The sequence below is a fragment of the Apodemus sylvaticus genome, chromosome 10 (genome assembly GCF_947179515.1).
Source record: "Apodemus sylvaticus chromosome 10, mApoSyl1.1, whole genome shotgun sequence".
Classification (NCBI taxonomy): Eukaryota; Metazoa; Chordata; class Mammalia; order Rodentia; family Muridae; genus Apodemus; species Apodemus sylvaticus.
Window position 1 is genome coordinate 108,198,382 of NC_067481.1, and position 18,786 is coordinate 108,217,167.

At 46.4% G+C, this 18,786-nt stretch overlaps 1 protein-coding gene across 1 annotated transcript in view; it reads right to left on the bottom strand.

Annotated features, from left to right (window-relative positions):
- Window positions 1-6,039: 6,039 nt before the first annotated feature.
- Parn (poly(A)-specific ribonuclease) overlaps window positions 6,040-18,786 on the bottom strand; it is a 132,911-nt gene continuing 120,164 nt past the window's right edge. The window contains 2 exon segments of the mRNA XM_052194715.1: window positions 6,040-6,925; window positions 9,283-9,476. Coding sequence (XP_052050675.1) covers window positions 6,873-6,925; window positions 9,283-9,476 — 247 coding nt within the window. The 3' untranslated portion in view covers window positions 6,040-6,872.

Genomic DNA, 18,786 nt, shown 5'->3' on the forward strand with positions numbered 1-18,786 from the left:
AAAGGGAGACAATGAGGCTCTGAGACCGTGAGGTGGGCTCTCCCAGCCAGAGCTGGCCAGGTGAGGAGGCTGGTGAAACAACTGCACCTGCAAGCCCCTCCGTTCCCTCAGTTTAGACTCAGAAGCAGGTGGCTCCTTGGGTGTCGTTGAGTAACCAGCACTGATAAGGGTATCTGTTGCATTGAGATATTAACAATTTTAACACTTCACAAATGGAGGTCAACTTTCAGGTAGGAAGAGTCCTTACATGAATACAAAACCAGCTCTTAAATTGAAATTCCCCAGAGTCTGGCTTATCAGGTATGAGAGGCTGCATGAAGGGCTGTGCAGGGAGTCAGGGCAGAGCATGTCAGAGCTGGGTTGGTGGGCTGCCAGTTACCCAGGAGCCACAGTCAAGCAGCTTTGGACATCTGCACGGTCACTCTCAGGCCCCCATTCCATCTCTGGAAGGACAGTGCCAGAAAGCCAGTAGCTGTTTCTCTGGTATCAGAACCAGTGTTGCCATGGGAAAGCTGGACAGGCCTGACACTGACACCAGTGCATGAGCCCGGATCAAGCCTTCCCTTGCATATCCAGGCTGCCGTGTGGCTGAGCTCGATCTAGGGTTCCCCTGGTTCTCATAAAAAATCAACATGAAGACTCATTCCCCCACCCTCGTGTGTGTGTGTGTGTGTGTGTGTGTGTGTGTGTGTGTGTGTGTGTGTTTGAGAGAGAGAGAGAGAGAGAGAGAGAGAGAGAGAGAGTTCTTGCCTTTCACCTTGAGTCAGGGTCTCTGCATGTTCACTACCATGTATGCTAGATTAGATGGCCTGAACTTCCAGGCATTCTCCTGTCTCTGCCTCTCAGCTTACTGAGGTGTTCCAGGTTATACATGCGATACCATATCCAGCTGTAGGTGGGCTCTGGGGAGTCACACTTTCCCCACCGAGTCATCACCTAGCCCAGTATCTACTGATTTTATCAAACACAGCTTAAAAGCTCCCCATCATTAACAAAGGACTCTTTTTTTGTTGCTCCTCACTTGTTTGACAAGAATTATCCTAAATAAAAGTAAAATCTATTCATCAAAATTGAAATAAGACCAAGCGGTTCAGTACTGAGTACAAGAATTATCCTAAATCATCCTTGTAAAAATCTTTATATTTATTATTATTACTATTATCTAGTATATGTGGGTGTGTGCTCATTCCAAGGTGAAGGTCAGAGGGTAACTCTGTGGAGCTAGGTCTCTTCCAGTTATAAAACTGAGTTTCAAGGATCAAACTTAGGTGGTCAGAGTTGCCATTCATTCATTCACTCATTCATCTGTTCATTCACTCATTTGTTTGAGACAGTCTCACTGTGCGGCTGCCTTTCCAGTATTTTTGTTGAGTGGACATGTTTGCCACCATGCATGGTAAACGTGTCCTCTCAACCAAAACAAAACAGAACAACCCTGTCTGGGTGAAAGCACAGCACTCGCCAGAAGCCGGCACTCACCAGACAGCAGGCACTCACCAGACAGCCGGCCGGCACTCACCAGACAGCAGGCACTTGCCGGACAGCTAGCACTCATAAGACAGCCGGCCAGCACTCACCAGACAGCAGGCACCCACCAGACAGCCAGCAGGCACCCACCAGACAGCCGGCACCCACCAGACAGCCAGCAGGCACTCACCAGACAGCCGGCACTCACCAGACAGCAGGCACTCACCAGACAGCCGGCACTCACCAGACAGCAGGCACCCACCAGACAGCAGGCACTCACCAGACAGCCGGCATCAAGTGCTTCACAAGTTCATGTTTCCAGCTTGATGGACACAGCCAAGCAGTGGATGAAAAGCTGAGCTCATGCTAGCAAACGCTGGGGTGGGGGAGTGACACCCCAGCCAGCGGGAACAGGAAACAGCTTTCTGCTCTTTTATTCTCTATCCCCAACAAAATGATGACACACCAGTGAACTCTGCATCGCTGCAAAAAGATGACAGTGGAGTAATGACACTAAAAAGTATTCCTTTGTATTTTATGTTTACTGGTGTTTTGCTTGCATGCATGTTTGCATACCATGTTCATACATTGCCCATGGAGGCCAGAGAGGGCATCAGATCTCCTGGAATTATATAGAGACAGTGTGAGCTGCCCTTTGGATGTTGGGAATCAAATCTGGGTCCTCTGGAAGAATAGGCAGTGCTCTTAACCTCTGAGCCACCTTTCCAGCCTTCCATAGAAATTGTCATGAGATTGAAAACCCAAGTCATTCACAGATATTAAACTGTTTCAAAGTTCCCGTGATTCCCAGGTTGGTACGGATGGCTCAGCCTGGCCTTTGCATAGCCAAACATTACAGCCTCATCCCTTCCAAGATCAAGGTTTAGTGCAAAGACACTGTGCAGGTGAGAAGGGCATGCCCAGGGCGCCCAGACTGGGCCACTTAGCAATGTGAAGAGCAGCTTCTGAAATGCACACCCAGCACCCACACCGATCCCCACTAAAGTACTAAACTACTAAAGTACTCTGCAGATGGTGCTGGAAGGAAAAGACATCTCTGTGGAGTAAGGGAGCAGGGTCCAGCCTCAGACACTACAGCCACCCCAAGGTGAATGGTACACTTCGACATGACTGCATCCACATCTCCAGAAGGAAATACTGAAGGACAGTTTTCCCACCTTAGAGTGTCTTAGAGTACAGGGGGGAAAAGTAAAATCTATTCATCAAAATTGAAATAAGACCAAGCAGTTCAGTACTGGGTACACAAGAGTGAGGACCAGAGTCAGGTGTGGTGGCACGTCTGTATGCAATCCCAGTGCTAGCAGGGCAAATCCCTGGGGATCACAGACAGCTTAACCCAAATCATGAGCTCTAGGTTCAATGACAGACTCTGTCTCAAAAAGTAAGACAATAGAGGAAGGAAGATTCCTTAGGTCAACCTCTGACCTCCACATGGATGTTTGCACAGGGGAGCACACACACAATTTTGTTTTAAAAGGGGAGATGCAAGCCACACATTGGGATGAAACAACTGCACAACATCCGACAAAGGAAAGATACTGTGAGTATGTACGTCAGTCACACTGGGCATTAGAGGAAAGGCTGGTGTGGTCACTGCATGCAGTGCACACCTACCCAGAGGGCTAAGTCCAAGACTGAGTCCAGCAAATATTGGCAAAGAAAGTCCTGGGACTTCCCAGGCTGTTTGTGACCCCACATAAATGCTGGCTGGCACGTATGTATGTATGTATGTATGTATGTATGTATGTATGTATGTATGTATGTGGTGGCCAGCCTTCCCAGAACCCAAGATCCAGGGAAGGAGGCTGGGGCAAGCTGACTAAACAGATTAACAAACTGGTGAGTTCTGGGTTCAACAAGATACCCTGCCTCAGCAACGGGTCAGACAGCAGCTGAGGAAAACCCAGGACAGTGATCTCTGGCCTCCCTTTGACCTGCATGTGAGTGTACATGCACCTGAACACCGGCACTCAGGCAAAACTGCAAACACACATGTATACATGCAACAAACAGACAAATGACAGAACCACACTGGAGAAAGATGTAACAGCTTCTTAGAAGTCCTGCACACTCAACCCAAGCCCTTCTTGGGACATGCCTGACCCAAGTCAAAGATTTTGCTCTTTGAAAAGAAAAATCAATGACTTAAACAAAAATATTTATAAAGATTTTATTTACAAAGTCTGCAACTGGAAATAATGTACATGCTTATTGGGAATGAATGAACTGCTAGAATAGACATGCTCAAAAAGAGAAAAGAGGTTAGGGTAGCTCAGTGGTGCGGTACCTGCCTGACATCAAGGGCCCTGGGTTATATGCTGTGGTGGTCTGAATAGGTTCGGCTCCATAGATTCGTGTGTTTTATGCTTGGTCCATAGAAAGTGGCACTATTAAGAGGTGGCCTTGATGGAGGAAGTGTGTCACTCTGGGGGCAGGCTTTGAGGTCTCATATATAAAATAAGCTCAAGCTCTGTCCAGTGTGACAGTCTCCTCCTGGCTGCCTTCAGATCAAGATGTAGAACCCTCAGCTCCTCCAGCACCATGTCTGCCTGCACGCTGCCATGCCTCCTGCCATGATGATGATGCACTGAACCTCTGGAACTGTAAGCCAGGCCCAGTTAAATGTTGTCCTTTATGAGAGTTGCCTTGGTCATGGTGTCTCTTCACAGCAATGAAACCCCACCTAAGATACACACCTAGCACCTAAATGAACGGATGAATAAGAAAGGAGATGCATGCACAACACAGACGAAGCCCAACAGTATTACGTTGAAAGAAGACTCCCTTGTTTTTCAGCTCTAGGGATGGCACTCCGAACTCAAACATGTTAATCAAGCACTCCGCCATACAGCTAGCTACATCCCCCCACCCCACCACCCCCACCCTCACCCCCCACCCCTTGCTTATACCATCTTGGGTATAGACTTTTTCACTCAGCTTTCAAAATCCAAGAGATTAATCTGTGGTGGAGAAAAACAAAACAAAGCAAAATAAGAACAACAAAACCCGTCCTGAGTGCCCGAGGCTAGGAGTGGGACTGGGGTTGGCTGAATAGAGCTGAAGGGACAATTCTGGGACAGTAGTATTGGTTAATGATTCAATGGTACCTTAATGAGTATGTCACTCAACGTGTGATTCTCCCAGATCTCTAGATATAAACAGCTACTACCTGGCTAAGACACAGGACATGTAGGGTATGGTGCTGTCGAGTGACAAGCAAGTCCTTCTGAGGAAGAGAGCAGCATCTCTGGCCTGGTGACAACCCAGCCGTCACTTTTCCTGCCTCTATCAGAAGCTGGCCAGAACCTAATGCTTTTTCTGACACTTTGGACTTCCTCTCTTTCTCTGGCTTTCCTTACCATATGCTGCTTGTCAGCTACACGTCAGACCTTGATACAGCTCAAATAGCTTGGGTCTTTTCTTGTGCTCCTGTTTGAGTTCATTCTTAAATTCTTTTATGAAACTAAGAACCTTAAAAGGGGAATTCCAATTTCTCCTCTACTACCTTATGAGCCCCCAAATTCCTGTACATGGATGTTTGCCACTGAGAAATTTATCAAAAACTAAGATGAACTGGATGGATGAGCGGCTGGGTGAACAGATGGACAGGTGGAGGGCAGTAGAGGCGGATGGACAGACATACCAAGAAAGCATCATATACAGTCAAATGGTGAATACATGGAGATTCCTGAACACCACTTTGTTAATTTTCCTGAGATGTTAGTAGGGGGCAGTGAACAAGTATCTGAAGGTGATGGATGTCTGCATTGTACCCCTGAGTGTGTCTTGGGGTACAATGCAGACATTCATCACCTTCAGATAAAGAAGCTGTCTCCTTCTCATGTGATATCTACATTTATACAGGACCAGGGGTTGATCCATGCACATGAGGACATACATCAAGCCATGTGCACACGTGTACACAGGCATGCCAGGTCATGGTGTTTACTGAGGATGCACATAGATATGCCAGGCTTCCCCTTTTCATTTTGTATAGTTTTAAAAGATTTATTTAGGCATGTATGTATGTGCACATGTGTTGGCGCTCATAAAGCCAGAAGGAGGTGTTGGATGCCTGGCTGGCCATGGGTGCTGGGGTGTGAGCACTCAAACACTGAGCTACAGCTCCAGTTTCCCTTTTCCCTTAAAAAATCAGTGTTAGACTGAGATGTAGCTCAGAGCTGGATGAGTGTTGCAAAGCACTGGGCCCCATTTCTCCCGCTAAAATCCAAACCAAACCAAAGGCAGTTTCGGGCTCTTGCTAATCTCTAACCTTTCAGTCTGAAGGTTTGGTGGAGCCAATGGCCCTGGCTTGTTCCCCCATGTTTCCAGTTTACACTTCTGTTGAGCTTACAAACTGAGCAGGGTAACTGAAGCCTTAAAGAGGCTACGCACCTCTTTCTACCAGGTCTGTTGTCACAAGACCCTGGGGGAAAGGAAAGGGCTAGGAGCTTTGTGAGTGAGGGACAGTGCAGCTCAGTGATGGGAGCTTGAGGTGAGGACCAGCTGGGGGGGTGTGCATCAATCACAAAGAGAAAGTTCCAGGCGGTATTCTAGGAAATTTTCTTTAATTTCATCTTTTTGAAATTATTTTTTCACTTTTATTTTCATGATACAAAAGCATTATATGTCCAGAAGTGTCTGCTGCGGAGTGTCCTGCAGTAGCATGTGATGCTCTGTCACTGAAACCTGTCTGAATGAGGGCTTGATGCACGCTGTAGGCTGGCCACTGACTCACACACACACACACACACACACACACACTATGTACCTAGATCCAGGTACACAAAGACATACAGTAAAGACAGAAGCTGCTGCAGCGTGAACGCAGCATTGTACATTGAACAGAAGAGCCAGCTTCCCACCACACATCACCACACCCCCTGAAAGACTCCTAACTGAGGGAAAGTGACTTGAAATACTGAGCTCTCAAAGCCTGGGCATCTGTTGAGATGACCCTGAGTTAGCACAGGAAGATCCCCATCGGAAAGATAAGCCTGCGTGCTGTTTCTAGGCTGCAGTGGGAGGATGGCCAGGCACCTTTCTGGCAGGAGAAGCTCAGCAGACGGAGGTTGGCTCTCCTGGCATGGTTCACAGCTGACTTCCTCCCTGGGTGGACCAGGGCAGGCAGGTTTTCCAGAAGCAGGAAGTAATTAGTTAATAACATACACACTTGCAGAAGCCCTCAACCATGACATGTTCTAAAGGTCAGTTTAGATTAAAAGGGACAATAGATACAGCCAAAAAAGTAAAAAGTAGTTTTTGCAGGAAATAAACTGGTTCCAAAACTCTCCCGTGCCACATCTGATTAAGTGTCTACAGTATGGCTTCCAAGCAGGTAGGCTGGGCTGTCGAGGCAGTACCTTTGGTGTGCTCTGTCTTCATTACCATGTGTCGGGGACTTCAAAGAGCACAGCAGGGCTATCTGAGACACTTCCTGTAGGTAAAGGAGAAGTGGATTAAGGACATGAACAGTCATTAGAGGAATACTATTGACCAGCACAACCTCTGTACACAGGGAGGTTCTGCACTTGGGGACACACCCAGCACACGAAGGGGAAACCATAGAAATCTTCGGGAGGGCAGCACACTACTTGACCTGCTTTGGCTGCCTCGGTTTGCTCACAGATGGTGTAAGCACTCATGCACCTCTCCTGCTGTATACACAACATTTTCTGCTGGCAACCAAGCTGGGCATTTAATTCATATACTTCACAAAAGCCCACCAGGCGGCCACCACTGTCCCCATGATAGTGACGCAAAAACTGACACAGAGGTGAGGGACCTAAAGCTGCCAAGGGCCGAGGAGGGTTCAGAGCACCTGCTGCTCTTCAAAACCTGAACTCGGTTCCCAGCACCCATGTCCAGTAGCTCACAAATACCTGCAATCCAGCTCCAGAGAATCTGACACTCTCATAACCTCCTAAGGCACTCCCACACACAGGCATCCACACTACAACAAATAAAAGAAATCCAACAAAACTACTAACCTAAGAGCTTAAGCTTGAAAACTGCATCAGTGTTAAAACTTTAGCAAATCTCAGAGCCGATAACCAGCATACAACGCTCTGATGTGCTATATTCTAGAGAGCAGGAGAGCCTTGCTCAGTGTGTCTGCAGGAAAGGAAGCGACCATAACAGGCTGCCTCTTCCTGTGGCTACCTCTACAGAGGCTGTTCTGGTAGGAGTCTGCTAGCCAATGGCTGGCCCAACAACATTCTGAGAATGGTCAGGTCCCGACCAAGGCCCTGAGATTTCCTGGAGTTGGGGTATCTCCGGGCCCCTCAAACCCTACACTCAGCTAAAGCAAGTATATGATGGAAATCACCAGTTCATTCATCTTGACTTGGGAAATCAGTCCACTCATGTTTCCTGGAGGCCACTGAACCCAGCAGAAGTGGCAGACCGATCTTCCTTTACCATCGAGGGAGGGCATATGCCTTAAATCACCCTGAGGGAGAGGGACCGAAAGGGGGAGGGGGGAGAAGAAAAGAGAGGGGAGTGGGGGAGGAAGGAAGGGCTACCAGCCACCCCTGTCACTCTGCACATAAAGGGAGCCTCAGTCACTCGCTTTTCCCTCCCTCCCTCCCTCCTTCCCTCCTGTGGGGCAGGGTTAGTGCAGCCCCACTGGCCTCTGTCCCTTGCGGAGCTGGGAGCACATCACATGCTGGTAAGTAAGGTCCCTGGGACTGAGCCCTAGTGTCGTGTGGCTTCATCATGTGTGGTGTTTCTGATTTACAACAGCTGCAGAAAGATCCTTTGTAAAGAATCTTCCAAGTCCTGGGCGGTTTGGACAAACCTCCACTGCAGAGCAGAGAAGTGCAGGGGCTTTGGAGCCGGGCAGTCCTATGCACATGAGCTCTGGGCTCAGACTGCTCAAGGGCAAACTCCATAAACCTGTCTCCTCTCCATCACTGGACAGCAGCAGCCTCAGTGCAGTTTATCAAGCCTGGCAAAATCCAAAGTGGGTTGAGGGGCAGGTGTCTCCTGACACAGCAGGTCACAACAGAAACCCAACAAATGCTATTTCTCCTGCTACTTAGATACTTTTGTTACATATAAACACACTTGGTATTTAATTCCTAGTGTATCTTAGCAAAAGGTTTTGGTAAACATTTGGCACCATTTTATGTGGCACCTGTGGAGGTTTCTTCATGAGTGGTATTTAGGCTGTTTTCATAATGCCTCTCTCTGCTGTGTTATCAAGGTGTTGTATGATTATTTCGGATAGCCTCAGTGTTTAGGACATGTGTTTAGATTTACACAGAAGCAACTCCTTACATTTCAGCAACACTCTGGCTTTTATAGAACCAGGACTTCTTCTAGCATCTCAAATTAAAATGCAGCATTCCTCGTGTCTTAAGGGCTCATGTCTAAACACTCAGCCTTCAGCTTGTGCTGCTACTCAGAAGGCTGTGGGGCCTTTAAGGTGGAATCTGGCTACTGGAATCAGGTCTTTGAGGGTTAAACCCACCCTTATTCCAGCCTGGGCCGGCTCCTCCATTTCCTATCTGCTAATGCCAGGTGCCTCCTGCTCTACCACAGAGACAGAAGCACGTATACATACCATCTTGCTGAAATCCCTCAGAATCCATGAGCCCAAACCAACCCTTTCTCCTTTAAGCTGCTTTGCCGAGTAATCCAGCGCAGCAATGAAAGCTCTTCCCACACTAGTCCTCAACACATCCGGCCCCATGGGAACCACACTGGGTTGCCTTCAAGTGAAGCTCTGCTATCATTCTGCTCCCAAACTCTGAGCTTCCTGAGGTAGTCCGGGATTGAGTCAATACCAACCTGCCGAGGAAAGCTCCTTCTTCATTCTTTTTAACTTCTTGGCCTTTTTCCTTCCCTCTGGGAGGGGGTCTGCACAGGACTCTGTCTGTTCAAGCTCGGTGTCAGATATCTCCTCTGATTCTCTGTCCTCCAAGCCAGCTTCCCCTGGGCCAGGACTCAGCGTTCTCTTCCCAACCATGCCAGTTGCTGTGAAGCTGAATAGACAAGGTGACCTGTGTGAGTGGGGCTGGGCAGGAAAACGCCTCAGACATCAAAGATCCTGTCAGCACATCACTGGTGGGCAGCCTCTGAATGGAGACTCTGTTCATCGGACAAACCAGTCAGAGGCTGGCTCACAGGGAGCAGCAGCACCTTCAGGGCTGCCGATGCAGACAGAGCAGGTGGAGAAACGTTGGCCCAGCTGTTCTTGCACAGCTCGGAACTAGAACAGCTACGGGGCATACTTGTGTAATTCACTTCTCTTCAAAAATGGTTAGCTGTTAAGTTTATAAAGAAACCTGCTTTTGTTTTTAAGTATTTATAGGATTTGACATATTGAATTAAACTACTATTATAGGTCTGATTTTTCCTTAAGAAACTATGTTTCTTGAAATGAAACTGATGCAGAGTAGTCCCTGTGGCTACCAAGGCCTGCCTCTAAGCACAGTTCTTGTCAATAGGGGCTTCCCTAAATGAAGGAAAGCGTTAATGACACAGACACACCGAAGCAATTCCCTTCAGCAGAGCGGGCTGGAGAAAAGAGCTGCCTCACTCCTATCAGCTACTGACAAGATACCCAACTCGAAGTCTGGCTGGCCAGTTCTGTTCCCCATGATCTTCTGCGCTTCACAGCCACTGAGACAGCCCACCTGTGGGAAGGAGTCACTCCAGCACTGGCCACCTGCTTCACTCTGCTACACGGAGGGGTTTGGTTTGGTTTTATTTTGTAGCATTCTGCCAGGGAGATGGGGACATCTAACAAAGCGACATATGTGCATGAGCTGGGGAGGGGGGCACCCCTTCTGAGAACTCAGAAGATACACCTCTAACAAAGCAAACAATATCTGTGTCATTCCTTACCGTGTCACCTTTAACTGCAGAATACATCAAAGCCAACTGAATGTCCAAGTACAGGAAACTGAATGGAGACTACAGAATACAACATCTAAATGATGTGCAGAGAGTGCCAACGAAAGACGGGTACAGCTGGGAGAACGCTTACTGAATGAGCAGGGAGATGGAGGTACACAGGAGAACCTACAAGCTCCAGGGCCAGGACCATGTGCCTATGCCACAAACAAAAGACCTGGCTCAGCTCCTACAACCCACATCTGGGAGCTCACAGCTGCCTGCAACTCCTGCTGCAGGGAATCCAAGGCCTCTGAACTCTCTCTCTCTCTCTCTCTCTCTCTCTCTCTCTCTCTCTCTCTCTCTCTCTCCCTCTCTCTCACACACACACACACACATCCCCACACATACCCATTAAAAATAAAAATCTTTAAGTGTAGTACTACAAGGAAGTGACCAAGTGTCAATACAGAAGTGAGGAAAAGACAGGAAGGAAGAAAAGAGAGGCGAGTGTGTATTTCAACACGAGTCAGAAATGCATTATGAGCCCAATAACAGAAGAAAGCAATGCTGGCCTGCACCAGTGCGTATCTGCAGGGATGTCCTCTTGAGGCTCCCTCCAGCTTATTAGACACAGCAGGGCTTTCAGTCTTCAGTGCCCTAGCCCTGCTCATCCAGTAGCCCGTGATTCCCAAGGTTCCCTCAGGAGCTGCCTGCAAACACTCTACTGTCCTCTCTAAAACTCCTGCTGGCTTTCTCCCCACAGGCTGTCCATGCACACAATGTTGCCCTGGACAGCAGGGTCCCAGTTGGCTAATCTCATCCTTTCTACTTCTTTCTCTCCAGTCTCTGTTCCTTGACAAATATATTCCTTCTAATGTTGCCGAGGTTCCCACAAATTGACAACGTGAACAAGCTCAAGGCTGTCTTTGGCTTTCCACTGCAAACCTCATCAGAACCTGCCTGCACAGCCCCCAGGACCCATCTCCTCATCAGAACCTGCCTGCACAGCCCCCAGGACCCATCTCCTCATCAGAACCTGCCTGCACAGCCCCCAGGACCCATCTCCTCATCAGAACCTGCCTGCACAGCCCCCAGGACCCATCTCCTCAACAGAACCTGCCTGCACAGCCCCCAGGACCCATCTCCTCAACAGAACCTGCCTGCACAGCCCCCAGGACCCATCTCCTCATCAGAACCTGCCTGCACAGCCCCCAGGACCCATCTCCTCATCAGAACCTGCCTGCACAGCCCCCAGGACCCATCTCCTCATCAGAACCTGCCTGCACAGCCCCCAGGACCCATCTCCTCCTTCCACGGCTCAGGTACAGGCTTACCTATGCATCCCACCGAACACCACGTCCACAGTCCAAGGACACTCTGCACTTCCTATTTCAGTGTTCCTGTCCTTGCAAAGTGCCTGTTGCCTTGGCGCTTCCTGCTCAAACACCACAGTCACAGGTTCTGCCAACACCTCTTATCCTCCTCCATGCCACATGCTATGCCTGGCTTTCTCAAATGACATTTCTATTTACTTAGACTAAACAGAAACTGGGAACAGAAAAAGTACCCATTAGCAGAGAAACTGCTAAGCACCTGGGGGCATCCTTACAGTGAGGCACCCCTGAGCACTCACAGGAGAGGACTCATACATTTAAGGAAGTGAATCACAAAAACGTTTCAAGTGGATATAAGTGTGAGAACTTCATTTTGCCATTTATACGAAGAGATAAAACTAAATATATGAAGAAAACAGTTCCCAAGGGATGATGGGGAAGGGAGGTGCAGGTCTCGTGGAGTCTGGGGCTGGCCTGAGCTATACAGTGAGTTCAACAATAGCCTGGGTAACACACAGAAACTCTGTCTCACAAACAAAAAACAAGGATTTTTTTGCATACCAATTCAATATAGTACTTGAAGTCTTAACTACAGCTAAGACAACTGGAGAAGGTCAAGGGGAGAACTCAAAGTATCTTTATTTTCAGATGCTAAGATATAGTACACAAGTGGCCCTAAAAATTCCACCAGGAACTCCTACAGCTGATAAGTGCTGTCAGCAAAGCAGCTACCTACAAATTATTAACCCTCCTATATATAAATAACAGATATTCTGAGAAGGGAATCAGAGAAACAATACATTTCATAATAGCCTCAAATAATGCCATTAATATTTTGGAGTAACTCTAACCAAGCAAGTGAAAGCACTTATATGTCACACACTTTTAAGACACTGAAGAAAAAAAAAACCAACTAAAGCTTTCAGAAGATGGAAAGAGCCGATGCTCAGGAAGCAGTAGGATTAATACAGTAAAACCCAGCATCCTGCTGGGAAGGAGTGGCGCTCACCTTTAATGCCTGCCCTCAGGAGGCAGAGGCAGGGGGATCACTGAGGTCTAGGCCAGCCTGGCCTAAAGATTGAGTTCCAGGACAGCCAGGGTTACAAAGTAAAAACAAGCAAACAAAAAACCAAAAAGCTATCCTATCAAAAGTAGTCTTATAGATTCAATGTAATCTCCATCAAAATTCCAACACAATTCTTTTATAAATTTTGAAAGAGCAATTTTTAGCTTTATATAAACACATACATGCACATAATAGCTAAAACAATCCTGATTAGTAAAAGAACTACTAGAGTTATTATTATCACCCCAACCTCTAACTGCTCTTTAGAATTATCGTAATAAGAACAGCATGGCACTGGCACAAAAACACATGTAGATCAACAGATTCAAACTGGAAATCCAGTCATAGATCCACACATGGATAGACATTTGACTTTTTATAAAGAGCCAGAAATAATACACACTGTTAGAAAGATAGTATCTTCAACAAATGATGCTGGTCACACTGGATGTCTGCATGTAGAAGAATGCAAATAGATCCATACTTATCACCCTGCACAAACTCAACTCCAAAAAGACTTCAACATAAAATCGGATACACTGAACCTGAAAGAAGAGAAAGTGGGGAAGGGCCTTGAACTCATTGGCACAAGAGACAACTTCCAGAACAGAACACTGTTAGCGTAGGCACTAAGATCAACAATGAATGGGATCTGTGGTGGCTGAATAGGTTTAGCCTCCACAGACTCATGTGTTTGAATGCTTGGTCCATGGGAAGTTGGCACTGTTAGGAGGTGTGGCCTTATTGGAGGAAGTGTGTCATTGTGTAGGCAGATTTGAGGTCTCAAGCTCTGCCTATTGTGGAATTTCAGAGCCTATCTCGAGCTTTAGGAGACTGCCCCCTTCTGCTGCTTTCGGATCAAGATATAGAACTCGTGGCTCCTCCAGCACTATGTCTGCCTGCACGACACCATGCTTCCCACCAGGATGAAAATGGACCGAACCTCTCAAATTGTAAGTCAGCCCTAATTAAATGTTTGCCTTTATAAGAGTTGCCTTTGGGATTGCCTTGGTCGTGGTGTCTCTTCACAGCAATAACACCCTAAGACAGGATCTCATGACAAGGACACTGAGAAGCTTCTGTACAGCAAAGAACACTGTCATTCAGACAAAGAGACAGCCTATGGAATGAGAAAAGATTTCTACCAACTCCATATCTAACTGGGGGAAAAATACAAACTATATAAAGAACCAGATATCAAGAAAACAACCGAGTTTAAAAATGGGGTGCAGATCTAAACAAAGTATTCTTAAAAGAGGAAACTCAAATAGCCTAGAAACACTAAGATATGTTCAACATTCTTACCTATCAGAGAAATGCAAATCAAAATGACCAAGATTTCATCTTACACCAAAACCAGAAGTGACAGCTTATGATGGTGAGGATGTGGAGCAAGGGGAACACTCCTCCATTGAAGGTGGGAGTGCAAATGTGTACAGCCATTATAGAATATAGAAATCAGTGTAGTGTAGTGGTTCCTCAGGAAGATAAAAACCGATCTGTCTCAAAACCCAGCTATACCACTCTTGGGCATATACCAAAAGGACATTTGCTCATTGCGCCTCTATTCATGCCAGAAATTGGAAACAACTTAGATACTCCTCAACAAAAGAATGGATAATGAAAGTGTAGTACATCTATACAATGGAGTTTACTTAGCCATTAAAAAATGACATTATGAATTTTTCAGGCAAATGGATGGAACTACTCATCCTGAGTGAGGTTTCCCAGACAGATATGGTATGTTGGCTCACAGGGTGTTAGCGGTAAGGAAGGGCAATGATAACCAAATGTAAACTCTAAAGAACCCCAGAAGGTAGAGTAAGGAACCAGAGCAGCAGCTCTCAGCCTGGGGGTCATGAATATTTACATTAGGGTTCATAACAGCAGCAAAATTACAGTTCTGAAGTAGCAATGAAAATAATTTTGTGGTTTAGGGATCATAGCAGTGGGAAGGTTGCAGTAGAGGGAACTGATAGATCTCATTAGAAAAAGGAAATAAAATAGATATGGATGGAGGGAGGGGCGGCTGGAATGGGAGGATAGAGGAGAGGAGGAATAGGAGAAGGAATGTTAGAGAGGCAGCTAAAATTAAGGACCATTTGAGGACTAACACAGAAACACAACACAGCGAAAGCTTCCTAAAATACATGTATATACGAAGGTGACCGAATAAGAAGGTAGAGAGGGCCACAACTGGACATCTGTTGTCCCAACGGAAGCTTCCAGTCCAGGAACCAGTTACAGCTAACTGACCCTAAAACAACCAAGCGGTTGCCAAGACAGGGAGTTGCTCTCCACAAACTGACAGCAAGGCCCCATTGCTGAAGACAACTCCTACACAACTCATTAAACATGGAGAAAGCAAGCTGGTGCCTACGCATAATGCAGCCTTCAGTCCTACCACTGTTAGTATTCTGTCTAAGCTCCACCCACACCTACCTGGCAACAGCCAGGTATGCCCCGCCCCAGAGATCTGGCCCACTATAAAAGGGGCTACTTGCCCCTCCTCTTCCTGTGGGTAAAATTTTTTAAAATACCACAACATGTTCTATCAAAGAAAAAATACTTATAGCTGGATTTACATTAAGTGTGCTTTTCTTCAAAGGATGCTATATCTAGTCTTCCTCATTTGTCGGTTTCACTTTCATGGGCCAGGCATGATGGCTTATGCTCTTAATCTCACACTTAGTAGGCAGATAGGCAGGAGCTTTTCTGTGAGTTCAGTGCCAGCCTACTTTACACTGACTGTCAGGCCAGTCAGTGTAAAGTGAGACACCCTATATAGTGATACCCTATCTCTAAGTCAATAAAGAAGAAAGGATGGACTGTGTCTGAAGAACAACACTTGAGGTTGACCACAGGGCTAGAGCGGTGGCTGACAGTTAAGAAGGCAGCCACTGGACTAGTGAAGTCATGGATCTTGGAGAAGAACCTACAATCACTACTTTATTAAACCAGCACCATCCCAACTACATTCTAAACATGTTCCCTTGTACCCAAGGATAAATGTAGTCCTTATCCCTCATCAAGGAAATTTTTTACTGCAACAGAAACCATTATAGAAAACACAACCAATGAAAATGCAGAGTTGTGGATCTCAGGCCCAGCGAAGACATCTAAAAACACTCCTGTTCCTAAGGCACATTGGGGAAGAGGGGTTGGAAAAACTTTAAGAGTCAGAATCAGGAAGTTTGCTGTGAGGTTGTGTCTGTCAGTAATGTCAGAAGCAACACCTGAAAGACCAACAGAAAGTCTTATCAGCACGGCTCCCTAAGCATGAACAGAACAAGGGAGACACCAATAGTCACGCCCCAGTGGCGGAGAGACCAGGAGGCTTCCACCCTACACAAAGCACTACAAGCAACTAAGGAATGCTGAGAGCAGGAAAAATAATCTAATGGGAAAGAATGCCAACTGGCTTAGTTATCCAATACCAAATGGTCAGCCCTGAAAAATCTCACAAGCAACATTATACAGACTGAACAGACTATATTTAGGAATGAACACACACACACACACACACCAATGGCAAAAGAACTCAAAAAAGAAAGAAAGAAAGAAAGAAAGAAAGGAAGGAAGGAAGGAAGGAAGGAAGGAAGGAAGGAAGGAAGGAAGGAAGGAAGAGAGAAGGGGGAGGGGAAGGAAGGAGAAGAGGAAAGAAGGGGAAGGGGAGGAGAGAGAGCACTATTTGCTCTTCCCAGAGGACCTGGGTTCAATTTTCAGCACAGTGGTGGCTCACAACCATACATAACAACAGTTTCACTGCAACTGATGGCATCTTCAAGCACCTACATAAATAAACAACTAAAACAACCACACACATAAAATAAAAATAATTAAAAAAAAGAAAGAAAGAAAAAGTTTTTCCCAATCTGAGGCAGGGTACAGTTTTAAGTCTTAGCTAAGGTCTGTGAGTCACTTCAAGCTCATTTGTTTATTGAGTAATATACTGTGGTCATTCCTTTGCCTGCCATTATTAAGCTGCTTCTGCTCTATTTGGTGACAAATTTGTTTCTGTTTTTTTCCAGGTGGATTATCAATCAGTATTGTTCTTATGAGTCTTTAACTTTTCTTTTTAAAAGTGACTTAATTTCTTTATGTCTGTTTGTAAGGTATATGTGTGCAAGTGCCTTCGGATGCCAGAAGAGGACTCTGGGTGTTCTGGACCTGAAGTTTCAGGCAATGGTGAGCACTTAAGCTGGATGCTAGAAACCAAACCTGGGTCCTTTGTAATAGCAGTAGGTAGCTTTGCCTCTCTCTAGCCCCTGAGAAGTCTCTAGTTTTCTAAGTATTAAACAATAACTACTGCCAAGATTCAAGAATCGGGAGGAGGAATCCCCAAACCCTGAGTTGTGGTGAGCTTCTCACATAATTTCCTGGCATGGTTGTGAATACCAGGTCATTGTAACCAGAGTGGAAAGTGGGGAGGGTCACCACTCTGTGGCAGGGTTTTATATAGAAGGGTCCAATTCATAAGACACAACAATATACAAATGAATAATGTTATGATCACACTGTGACTACATTATGTTTCAGTACTATGTCAGAATAATACTATGAGCTGGGCATGGTGGTGTACAACTTTAATGCCAGCACTTAGGAGGTTGAGACAGGTGGATCCCTGTGAGTTTGGGGCCAGCCTTGTCTATATACTGAGTTCTAGAACAGCCAGGGCTATATAAAGAGACTGTCTTTAAAAGAAAAAACAAAACAAACAAACAAAAAACCCTAAAAATATAGATATTTAGCAACAAAAAATATTAAGGGAAGAAAATACTGGCACTGAATGGGTATCAGACAATATTGTCTAAGCACTGAAAGGCATGGTAGATATTCTAAGTATTTATTGTTTTTTTTTAAGTTACTCTTAGCTGATATTTTAAAGCACACAAGTACTAACTACTGAAGTGTTCCATGTTTAGAAGAGTTCCTTTGTGTTGTGTTGATATTGGCCAAACTACTCACCATACAGAAGCATCAGACGACTTAGTACTTCCTCCCCATCCCATGATGAAAATCCTGTACCTGATCACTTTGGTTTCTGTTAAGACTAGCAGCACTTTCCTAACTCAGATTCCTACCTGCTGGGTTCGTAGCAGGGAGTCCCATGATATTCACCCACCCACCCCTGACCATCTGTCTGCTTCCGCCTGTGTTCAGAGTCCGTAGTGATGTCCAACTGGAGAGCGGGCAAGCACAGCCGGCAGCCTAACACCTACAACGTAACCCTGGGCTATGGGGCGAGGCCAGAGCTCAGCTTAGAGCCATGCTGCCAAACTGCCGAGTCAAGACGACTTGCAATCCATCATTTCTTGAAACAAGATTCCTGGGATTTTTACAATTTGTTCCTGAATATAAAACCTGATGTGTTTTCACTCATGAGAATGAGTCACTGCTGGTGGCAGACAAACACTTCACAACAAGGTGACAGTGATTGCAAGGAATAAGGCTTTTCTCCAGGTTCAGGCCCTGGTTCTGGAAGATCTCAAGTGGACTTCAGTGTGAACTGGCTGAGACCATGCTCTGAAGACTTCCTGAACCCGCAGGCCTGTGAACTGGCAATGCATACACATATTCACACTGCAGTTCACACCGCACCTTTTCCTCATCTCCCAAGTGATGTTTCTCATGACCTGGAACAGTACACATATCCCTAGAAAGCTAGGAAGGAATTCCTGCACGGAGCAGCAAGGAGATGAGCCAGTCACACACGCACTTCTCTGCCCTGGCCTGGTTCCTAGCTGTGTCTGGATTTAGCTCGGCCTGCACCATCTCCATCACTGCAGACAGACAGAGGGAGTCCAGAAGGTGGGCGCTACAGGGTAGTTACAGGTGTCATTCAGTTCACACTATGTTCCCATGTCATATGCTGCCTTGAACAAGAACCCTCGTCCTCAGAAGTGGCTTCTCATTTGCAAAGCTGACTGAACACAACCGAGGTTGTACTTCCAGCCTGTTCTGAGACACTCTAACCTCCTCCTTCTCACTTTCTGCAGGTCTCCACTGAAGAGAACCCCTACTGGAGAGGCCTCCAGCCTGAAGGACTCATCC